Source organism: Myotis davidii, unplaced genomic scaffold (genome assembly GCF_000327345.1).
Source record: "Myotis davidii unplaced genomic scaffold, ASM32734v1 scaffold1124, whole genome shotgun sequence".
Lineage (NCBI taxonomy): Eukaryota > Metazoa > Chordata > Mammalia > Chiroptera > Vespertilionidae > Myotis > Myotis davidii.
The window spans coordinates 739,350-751,119 of NW_006295384.1; the positions used below are offsets into that span (position 1 = coordinate 739,350).

Genomic DNA, 11,770 nt, shown 5'->3' on the forward strand with positions numbered 1-11,770 from the left:
CCTGTGTGCGATCCAAAGACAGCCCAGGATGTGGTGCTGGGCCCCCGTGGTGTGCTGCAAGGGATCCGCTCTGGGAAATGCTATGTGGACTTGTCAACAACGGATGCTGACACAGTCACAGAGCTGGCACAACTGATTGTGTCCAGGGGGGGCCGCTTTCTGGAAGCCCCCATCTCAGGGAACCAGCAGCAGGTTAATGATGGGATGTTGGTGATCTTAGCAGCGGGAGACAGAGACTTATATGAGGACTGTAGCAGCTGCTTCCAGGCCATAGGGAAAACCTCCTTCTTTCTCGGTGAGGTTGGCAATGCAGCCAAAATGATGCTGATTGTGAACATGGTCCAGGGGAGCTTCATGGCCACCATCGCTGAGGGGCTGACCCTGGCCCAAGAGACAGGCCAGTCTCAGGAGACATTCTTGGACATCCTCAATCAAGGACCACTGGCCAGCATCTACCTGTATCAGAAGTACCAAAATATTCTGCAAGGAAACGTGGAGCCTGATTTCCACCTGAAATGCATTCAGAAGGATCTTCGCTTAGCCCTCGCACTGGGCAGTGCTGTCAATCATCCAACTCCGATGGCAGCTGCAGCCAATGAGGTGTACAAAAGAGCCAAGGCACTGGACTAGTCTGACAAGGACATGTCTGCTGTGTACTGGGCCTATGTTTGCTAAGCCCCCCGCCCCCACTCCAGTCTTAATTCTTGTTAAAATTTTTTTCTTGGTTAAAAAATAAAAAATAAAACAATACATATTTGCTAGGTCATGATTTCCATGGTTCAGAAGTCCGAGCCTGGCTAAGCTGAGGCCCTCTGCCCAGGGTCTCACTAGGCTGCATTCAAGGTGTCACCCAGGGCTCATTTCGTATCTGGAGGCTTAACTGATCATAGGTCTACTTTTGAGATCACTCAGGTTGTTGGAAGATTTTATTTCCTTGCAACTGTGAGACCAAGGATCTAGCTTCTTGCTGGTTGTCAGGCAGAGGTCACCCTCAGCTCCTAGAGGTTACCTGCAGTTCCTTGCCATGTGGCCCTCTCTACAGGCCCTTTTACAACATGGCAGCTTGCTTTTTTTTAAAAAAAAAAATGATCTTTATTGTTGAGAGTATTACAGAAGTCCCCCACCCCACCCCCTTACCCTCCTCCACTGAGTATCTCTCTTGATGCCCTAAGATACTCTCTTTGCTTTTAACCTTTGCCATTCTAATTATTATGTGGCATGGTGTGGGTCTCTGAGTTCATCTTGATTGGGACTTTCTGTGCCTTCTGAACTTGTGTGACTTTTTCTTTCACCACCTTAGGGAAGTTTTCTGTCATTATTTCTCCAAATAGGTTCTCTATCCCTTGCTCACTTTCTTTCCCCCCTGGTACCCTATGTTACATTTCATGTTGTCCCAAAGTTCCCTTAACCTCTGAGATCCATCAGTCTGTGCCGTGTTTCCATGCCTCTGGACCTATTTTATCCACTCATCTACTGACAGGCACTTGGGACTTTCTGTGCCTTCTGAACTTGTGTGACTTTTTCTTTCACCACCTTAGGGAAGTTTTCTGTCATTATTTCTCCAAATAGGTTCTCTATCCCTTGCTCACTTTCTTTCCCCCCTGGTACCCTATGTTACATTTCATGTTGTCCCAAAGTTCCCTTAAACTGTCCTCATGCTTTTAAAATATTTTTTTCTTTTTACTGCTCTGATTGTTTTTTCTACCTTGTTTTCTAAATCTCTTATTTGATTCTCTGCTTCATCAAACCTGTTTTTAATTCCTCCAGCATATTCTTGATGTCAGATATAGTATTCTTCATTTTTGCCTGTTTCTTATTCATAGTTTCTAGCTCCTTTATCATGCTTATATAGTTCCCATTAAGTTCCTTATAGTTATTACTAAGTTCCTTGAGCATCTTTATAACCATTACTATGAACTCTATGCCTGATAACATGCTTATTTCCATCTCATTTAGGTCCTTTTCTGGCGATTCCTCCTTTTCTTTAATTTGTGTGTTGTTTCTTTATCTCTCCATTTTAGTTGTCTCTTTGTGTTTGTATCTCTGCATTAGATATACTTGCTGTGACTCCTGGTCTTAATGGGGTGGGGTTTTGCAGTAAATGTCTTGTGGGCCTAGTGATGCAGTCTTCTTGTACTACTAAGCTTGATATTCTAGGGATGACCCTTTTGTTGGTTATTTGGGTTCTTCTGTTGTAATTGGGTCTTGATTGTTATTGTCCTGTTCATGCATGGGCTCTCCTCCCAGGCTGGGTAACTGTAAGGCTCAGCCACAACCAGGTCGTATGAGCTGTTTTACAGGTGCTGACAGGGCAAAACAAAAACCAAACCAAACAAACAGGAAGCAAACAAAAACATATAAAATATCCCAACAAACAGCAAAACAACCACAAAAGAAAAGAGAATTAGGAAAGAGAAAAGAACAAGAATAATAAAAAAGAGAGAAAAAGATAATGTTACTAATAGTAAAATAATAAACAGAAAATAAAAAGAATACTGGAAGAGAAAAGGGGCAGAAAAAAGATTCTGAAAGGAAAAAATGGAAAGCAAAAATAAGAGTAGAGTAGGAAAAGAATAGAAAAAGACAAGAAGACAGAAAGAAAAAAGTTATGCAAGGTCAAAAGGAGAGAAAGGTAAAGCAAAAGAATGGAAAAGAAAAAAAGAAAGAGTAAGAAAAGGAAGGAGGCCAGTAAAAGATATGAAAGAAACACGAGAAAAGAGAAAAAAATCTTAATAATAATAATATCAAAGCAATAAAATAGAAAAAAGAAGCCAGCCAAGTGAAGTTTGTCTAGGCAGATTATGTTGTCTGAGGCTGATTGTTTTGTCTGCTACTCTCAGGCCTCCTGGGAGGTACTTTAGTGTCAGCCAATGTCAAGAGCTGTCCAAATTTGGCTTCTGATTTCCTATTATAGCTGTGGTCAGTGTGTGGCTCTCTGAGGTCCCCCTCCACATGTCAGCTACTCCACCTGCCCCCTGAGGTTGCCTGGTCTTCCTCCACTATCTTCCAAAGACAGTCTTTCAGTGGAGCCAGGCTAGCCTAGCTAGGGCCAGTGGGCCCTCTGCTTAGAGATTACACCATCAGGCACTCTGAGGGGAAATTAGTCTCTACTTCAAAGCCGAACTCCTCAGTCTCTACCAGAGACTCCAACTCCGGTTCCCCCTAAGGTGGCCTGGTGCAGGTTCAGGCTGGGTACAGCCTGCCCCCTTTTCCACATGAGCAGTTGCAGCTGCCCTGGCCTTAGTGGGATTGATCCAAAGAGTCTCTAGTTGACAATGTTGCCAGCTCAGCCCACAGGAGGGGCTTAAGCATTTTCTCCTGGTCCCAGACAATAGCCTCTGAAGGTCTCACTCTTGGGATGTCCTGCTCTGAGCTGTTCTCCCGACCACCCCCCCTCCACCACCACCACACACACACACCGAACTGCACCAGTGGGGCTATCTGGGACTTCAGAGAGCTGATTCAAACCGTCTCCTGTTGGGGCTTATGTTCCCAAGCCTGCAGCAGGAGGACATGTTGCTCTGTCTCTCCCTCCCAGGACTGACTGGCTGAACTTCCAGGGAGCTCTGATCAGCCTCCCCACAATGTAGTCACAAAGCCCAGCTCTTGCTCATCTATCTCCCCAATAGAAGCCTTCCCAGGGGATACCATCCAAATATCCCTGCTCTGTGAGGACCTGGCACCCTTGTGCCACAGGTCCAAGCAGTAGGGGTTACAAAGTCAGCCCTGCACAGGACTCAGATCTCTCTGCACAGCTGGTCTCAGTAAAGTGTGTGTGTGTGTGGGGGGGGGGGTCGGTCGAGAATCCCAGCTCTACTTGTACCCCCAACGCTCCATAGCACAAGTCAAAAATCCCCGATCTGCCCTGCCACCAACTCCTCCTCCCCCACGCCACACAGTTTAGTCACTGTCCAGGGTTCTGCACAATGCCTTTCAGGAAAGCAGAGGGTCCATCAAAGTCACTGCTGGGTACAACCCTCAGGCCCCTTATTTCTGGAGCCAAACACTGCAGCGCAGCCTTTCCTGCAGTCCGAGCCCAGGGTGACCCTCTCTGGCCCAGGCTGCTAACAATAGGTGTGCTCTCTCACTGGGAAGGGAAGGGTTAGCCCAACCTCCTAGGCAGACAGAGTTTCCCTGGTTCCCTCTGCCCACCGCCATACGAGCCCTCTTTCCAGTCTCTGCTGCTCCAGGTTTGGGATCCCTGCGTGGAATTGTGAGCCCACACTCCCAAGGGGAGGGAGCTTTGCAGCCAATATCAGCCTCTCAGCTGAGCACCAGCTCCAGGGGGGCTTGCCCTTTCTGGGCGACTCCCCTTCTCTTACCATTCTCCACATTGTTTCTTCAATGCTCCTCAGATACAATATGCCCAATCAGCTTCACTTCTCTTGTGGTTTTTTTTTTTTTTTTTTCAAGCTGGCTGCACAGTATTTTAGCTGTAAATCCAGCCGGTGGCCGTGATCAAGGGCACGCAGTCTTCTGTTAGGCCACAGCCATCTTGCCCCATTCTGGCAGCTTGCTTCTTCACAACCACCAAGTTGTACACTGTAACATAATCATGGGAGTGCCAGCTATCATCTTTGGACTCATCAGAAGCAAATCACAGGTCCCACTCCCACTCCAAACGAAGGGGGATCACATAGAGGTGCAACACCAGCGGGCAGAAATCATTGGGAGATGGCTTAAGGCAGTGGTTTTCAACCTGTGGGTTGCGACCCCTTTGGGGTCGAACGACCCTTTCACAGGGGTCGCCTAAGACCATTGGAAAACACATATATAATTACATATTGTTTCTGTGATTAGTCACTATGCTTTAATTATGTTCAATTTGTAACAATGAAAATACATCCTGCATGTCAGATATTTACATTACAACTCATAACAGTAGCACCATTACAGTTATGAAGTAGCAATGAAAATAATTTTATGGTTGGGGGTCACCACAACATGAGGAACTGTATTAAAAGGTCACGACATTAGGAAGGTTGAGAACCACTGGCTTAAGGTTCTTAAACCACGGCCATGGAATAGCTGTGCTCTGACTTGTGCTAATTGCCAAACCTTCTGCTTCACAGGCCAATATTCCCAAAATAGATGCTCTGGTGAGTCCCCAGATACCTACAAGAATGTCCAGGGAACCCTCAAACAAAGGATTAAAACAAATAAATACACGAACGAACTTTAAAAAGCTACATTCTATTAGCATTTTTGCTATGGAGAATTTCAAACATACACAAAAGTAAAACACCATGATGAAACCTCATGAGTCTGTTACCCATACCTAACAGCCAACAACCCATGGCCAGTCTTGCCCCATGCATGCCCCATCTATTCTTTCCTCTTGAATTATTTGAATGATAGGGCTTCCTATCATTCATTTCATTTATAAATAGTTGTGAATATATATATATATAACCCAGGTACATGCCCTTGACCGGAATCGAACCTGGGACCCCTCAGTCCGCAAGCCGACGCTCTATCCACTGAGCCAAACCGGTTTCGGCTATAAAATAACTATTTTTAAAGCATTATCACTATACCATTATCTCGCCTAAAAAATTACCAGTAATGCTTTAATATCATCAAATATTCAGTGTTACAATTCTCAGTTATCTTACATCATCATTTATATGTAATTTGTTTGAACCCAAATCCAAATAATGTCTATACACTACAATACATTGATATGTCTTCTAAATTCCTTCTAATCTGCAGGTCCTCCTTCCATTTTTCTCTTTCTCTTTTTTTTTCTTGAAGTTTATTTGTTGAAGAGGCAGGATTCCTTTTCTTTTCTTTTCTTTTCTTTTTTTTGCTTTTGGTCCTGTAGAGTTTCCCAGTCTGGAAACTGCTGACACATTACAGTTGTAAACGTGAACTTATTGCAAAATCAACTGCACAAATACTGTTAAAAGATTTCCTAAATGGCCTTTTTCTCGGTAATTATACCATCTTTCTTTACTTTTCTTCCCTCCCTGCTTCCTGAATCCATTTATCTTGATCACCTCTGAATCAATAAGGAAAAGTTCTGCAAAATTGCCATCTGCTTTCCTCTGGGGTTTACAACTTAAAACAAATTTTCCTCAATTGAAATCAAATTGAATAAGAGCATTGAAACCAAGGATCCCTCATTAGGCAGTTTGTTATTTCAAAGCATTTTCTATTTACTGTGCCTTATTTAGAATACAGGATAATCCTGTGAAGGCAATTCTGTTTGTTCAAAATGGTATATAATTGGAAATAATTGCAATTCCCTGTCTGACATAAGGCCTCAAGATTTTTTATTAGAGAAATTAAATTTATTAGAAATATTTTACCATCTGAATCTATTAATGTAACATTTCTTTTCATTTATGTTCCAAATTAATGAGTTTGTACCACATCAAGAAATAATCACAACTTTGAATCTAAGTCTTAAAGATCACTCAACCAAAGTTTGCATGGATTTCTTTTTTAAAATGTATTTTTATAGCATTAACATAATTCATGCGTGTGGTTTAAAAAGTCCATAAGACTCTTAGGCTTATAACAAACACAAACCAGCAGTCCCTTTGCCTACATGCCCTACTCCGGAGCCTGGCTACCCGTAGGCACTCTGCACTTGAAAACCAACTTTCCAAAATGTTATGGACCGCTCTCATTCACTGTCATTGCCTTCCTTATTTCCTCTGCCCTTGGGGTATTCTACCTTTTCCATTTTTTTCTCTGTAATTCTTGTGTTTGGGAGGAAGTGGAGGAGTGTGTGTGTGTGTGTGTGTGTGTGTGTGTGTGTGTGTGTGTTCAGTTTGCCATATTTAGCTTGTAGTTTGCCATATTTCCACTTTGTAGTTCCTTCGTTGTGAGTCCAGAATGGTGTAAAAGTTGGCACCCAAGCTCCATACCCCCAATAGAGCCCTCTTCTTTGAGGGGATATGTCTTTGGGATGACACAAAAGTGTCATCCTGCATTTGCTAGCCTGCATGGCCAGTCTCCTGGCTTCCAGAGGGCTGTGGTGAAGTGAGTCCCTCTTCCTCGTGGAATGGCATTTCTGAGGGCTCTGTATGCCATTGTCAGAGTGTCTGCTGTGGCCTCTTCACTCTTGTCCTTTCTCCTTAGGCAGAACCGTAGTGTTGGTCGCTTGCCTCCAACCCTGAGGCCCACCCCCACATGTAACTTTTGTACCCTGATTCTCTTTGGGGCATGTGCGTCCCCCTCCCACATCTCTCATGGATACCAAAGAGATTAGGGAGTGACCCTTGTGCAGTAGTATGCTGGTAAATGCTTAACAATTGGCCCTCCAGAGGGACATACTATTAAGCCCTGATTGGTAGCATTTGCTAATTTCTGTGGTATAAATATTCCTACTGAGACTGATTGCAGGCTGCCAGTGTGATTGGAGTTTGGAATAAAGGTGCATCACTGTCTCTCTGAGCAGTATGAGCTACTCCTGCACAACACTGTCTCTGGGAACAGGACTCAGGGGTCTTCATTCAAGACTGCCAGACTCAAGGATGAAGTCAATTTGTCCTTTTCCTTGAGCTCCTCCGTTACTCCTGCCTCGACATTCCTCGACACTGGACTGACTCTGCCAACCCTGGGGTTATTCCTGGTCTGTCTGAATGTGCTGGCTCAGACTCCCGAGACTCCACTCTGGGTCAAGAGAAGTCCCCAGTGCTCTGTGTTTGTCTTTCCTGTTGCCTTAAAGTGTGTGTTCTGGGTCAGTCTTAATTTTGCTATGTTTGTACTCCGCTCTGATGTCACAAGAACCTCTTTGTAAAATTAATTTCCTGCATTAATATGAAATTGATGGTACGTAGACCTTGTGTTTTATCCAGGTAAACCTTCCTGCAGTGCCATATCTGATGGGAGAATTAGGTAACTGGGATTTGCTATTCTGCAGTTCTGTTGATGATGCTTTTTTTCTCCCACAGTTGACAGACCCGTCAGAGTATATGCCGATGGGATATTTGACCTCTTCCACTCAGGCCACGCAAGGGCACTTATGCAAGCAAAAACACTGTTTCCCAACAGCTACTTATTAGTAGGAGGTAAGAAGTGCATTTTCTCTTTGTCTAGAAAACTCCTTTATAATGTGCTTCCTATACAGGACCCCTTTCAGAGTTTTATTAAAATTTCACATTGTTAATGCTTCCAATTTAGCCCATATTGACTCACAAGTTTGCTGTCTGAAATTTAAAATGATGTTTCAAAAACTGAAACGGGATTATAACATGTGATTTATACATCACTAATCCCCAGAGAGAGAGACAGGGTAACTGCTTTATGTTTTCTTTCTTTCTTTTTTTTCCCATTAATCCTCACCCGAAGATATTTTTCTGTTGATTTTTAGAGAGAGTGGAAGGGAGGGGGGGAGACAGAGAGAGAAACATCGTGTAAGAGAGATGCATCGATTGGTTGCTCCCCCCCACCCCCACCCTGCACACACCCCAACCGTGGCTGGGGATCGAGCCTGCAACCGATATAACTGCCCTTGACCAGAATCGAGTCCGGGACCCTTCAGTCCGCAGGCCGACACTCTATCCACGGAGCCAAACCAGCTAGGGCTGCTTCCTGTTTTCCATGAATGCTTTTCTTCTTGTGTTTGAGACTTGATCCAACTTATGTTTCTAAAATTTTTGAGAAGGTTAGGAGAAAAGCAATATTATTTGGATATCAAATCTTGGAGAGCTGAAAGGGGTTCAGAATGATTAAGGTTAAACAAGATCATTATCTGTTTCCTTTGTGTGACCCAAAGCACTGAGAATGATGTATAAACATTAGTGGCCTATATTCAATTCGTTGAATTTATAAACAGTGTGTTAAAGAAATAGTTACCTGTTTATTGAGATCCTACTATGTGCCAGGCATTCTTCTATTTTCTCTCCTTTCTTAACATATCAATTATACTTCTTCTTTCACTTTTTTAGTGGTTGACTTAGAATTTGCAATATACATTCTAACTAAGCCAAGTCCACTTTCAAATAACACTATACCAGTAGTGCAAGTTCCTTATAGTAACAAAATATTTCTAATTCCTCCCTCCTATCCCTTGAATTATTGCTGTTATTCATTTCACTTATATATAAGCATATATATGTCATACATGATTGACTACATTCTTGCTGTTATTATTTAGAACAAAGTGTTACCTGTTAGATGAATTAAGAATAAGACAAATAAAAGTTAACTTATTCATTCTCTAATGTTCTTCTTTTCTTTATGTAGATTCAAATTTCTAACATATCATTTTCCTTCTCTCTGAAGAACTTTGTTTCCCCTCTGAAGACCTTTTTAAAACGCTTATTGCAAAGCAGGTCTACTGGAAACAAATTTCCTTAATTTGTGTTTGTCTGAGGAAGTCTTTATTTCTCCTTTCCTTTTAAAGGATAATTTTGCAGGGTACAGAATTCTAGGTGGGTAGGTAGGTTTTTTTCTCTCAACCCTATAAATATTTCTCTATTCTCTTCTTGCTTGCATTGTTTCTGGGGAGAAGTCCAATATAATTTCTAACCTTGCACTTCTAATTGGTAAGGTGTTTTCCCCCCCCTTCTGGTGTCTTTTGAAATATTTTCTTTGACATTTAACCTGTTTGGTGTCAAATGAGATGAGCGGATCTCATTATTTGTGGATGAATTTATTATTGCTAGAATCAGACATAGTTTAACATTGGTTTTATTCCTATACTAGAGGCCCGATACATGACATTTGTGCACTTGGGGGAGGGGGGCCTCAGCCCAGCCTGGACCCTTTCACAGTCTGTGAGCCCTTGGAGGATGTCCAACTGATGGTTTAGGCCCACTCCCCGCCTAAGCCGCAGTCAGACATCCTTAGTGCTGCTGCTGAGGCAGAAGAGAGGCCTCCCCGCCGCTGTTGTGCTTGCCAGCCATGAGCCTGCTTCTGGCTGAGCGGTGCTCCCCCTGTGGGAGCACACTGACCACCAGGGGGCAGCTCCTGCATTGAGATCTGCCTCCTGATGGTCAGTGCACGTCATAGAGACCAGTTCTGCCATTCGATCGATTTGTATATTACCCTTTTATTATATAGGATTTCTTGTTATAGATGTAAGTGCTGAAGTATTTTGTTCACACAAATATTTAGATGGGAATGAAAGAAGTTTATTACAACGATGCCACTCAATTATTGAATTCATGAGTTATTTTCCAAATGTCACAAAAATAATTAATTTCTATTGTCATAAAAAATAATTGTAATGGTCTATCCAGTGACAGTTTATTGAGATCTCCTTTCAAATTTCTTGGAAGCAATGGATATGAAATGACCTGACCTACAAAAAGATTTATTACCAAGCTATTAGAATTCTTTGCTTTCTCCCTTTCTGGGAAGTATAACAAAAAGGCTTTACCAAGACTTATCACATGACTCTTAATTATAACCCTTACTCTTACTTGAAAGCAATTTACTCACCCCATGGAGCTTATGCCCTGCTGAGGAATACAGCCAGAGGTTCTTTCAATGCCTGAGCTTAACAGGCAGCCGACAGTTGGAGGTGGATCTTGGGGTGCTTTGGGGTGCCCTGGGCCCTGTGCTGATAAAAGCTAGCCGTAGTGTGCAGCTTGGTCCTTCCTCCATGCACCCAGGCCAAGCAGAGGCAGCCACAAACTGTGGATCACTTGTAGTTCCAAACAGGTTGCCAAGGACCGGTCACAGGCAGTGTCTTGCATTGGCCTGCACCAGAGTCCCTCCCAAGAGGCCCCAGAAACCAACACACCCAGTGGCCAGCTTCAGATAACATCAGAGCAGGATCCAATAAGCTCTGCACACAGTATATCCAATGGGAGATCTTGGCAAGCACCAGACCCTGCTGAGACAAATTCCACTGAGTGTAGTCAGTAGCAACACACAAGCTTACACAGTGTGGTCAGGGTTGAGCCTCACAGCCAGCCAGCCTGAGGGTCAATCCCACACATGAACAGGCCAATAGAAATCAAGACTCAGTTACAACAGGAGGGCCCACCTAACCCACACAAGGGACATTCCCGGAGCACCCAGCTAGAGGATCAAAGGGCCTGCACTACTCAGTCCCACTGGACACCTACAACATAAGGCCACCCTGCCAACACTGGGAGACACAGCAGATCTACCTAATACATAGAAAAATGGTTTTATGCAAGCTTACCTTGCTGGTATTATTTTAGTGAATCAAAACTGTCCAGTTGTAAAGCTGTTTTCTCCATTTTAATTTAAAACCAGTCATTTAAAAACAAGAAATTAACATTTATATTGGAGAGCTTGTTGGTTTGTTTTAATTGTTTAAGGATTTGAGTCACCAAATCCCCATTTCTGCCTCACAGGAGGGGAATAAGAGACAATAATAAACCCAGTGCTATTCAGACTATAGCAGACACAAACATTGCCCCATAAATGTGGGTTTGTGCTCTATGGTATTTTAATTGAAATGAAATATTCCTCGGAGACTGCATTTTGCCTGACTGGTAGGAAAGTCAGTCTGATCCTTGTTGGTCTCCCCTCAGCTCCCCAGAATCAAACAAAATTTCAAAATATTTACAGAAACAAGAGAGGGGCTTCCAGTCTTCAGCCCAGCACTATTTTTGCACTGCCCGTATCATCCAAGCCCACAAAATGATTAGAAGGGACCAGGTCCACTGTACAAGGTGAGGCACCTGTGGTCGGTGCCCAGGCAGAACCCAGTGCTCATTCCCAGAGGCCCTGCTGCTGGCACCTGCTGCTTTGGGCTCCACAGACCTTTGGAGGAATTCCTCCTCATTTGGAGGAATCTTCTCTCTGTGTCTTCTTCCTTACAGAAACCCACCAAGGA

The 11,770-nt window shown here is 43.4% G+C and overlaps 1 protein-coding gene and 1 pseudogene across 6 annotated transcripts in view; both read left to right on the top strand.

Annotated features, from left to right (window-relative positions):
* The window catches only part of LOC102774885, a 1,737-nt pseudogene extending 1,058 nt beyond the window's left edge, over positions 1-679 (top strand).
* The window catches only part of PCYT1B (phosphate cytidylyltransferase 1, choline, beta), an 89,032-nt gene that overhangs the window by 34,420 nt on the left and 42,842 nt on the right, over positions 1-11,770 (top strand). For all 6 annotated transcript variants that reach the window (XM_006769998.2, XM_006769999.2, XM_006770000.2 and 3 more), the window contains one exon: positions 7,905-8,021. In XM_006769998.2, coding sequence (XP_006770061.1) covers positions 7,905-8,021 — 117 coding nt within the window. The remainder of the gene's footprint in view (positions 1-7,904; positions 8,022-11,770) is intronic.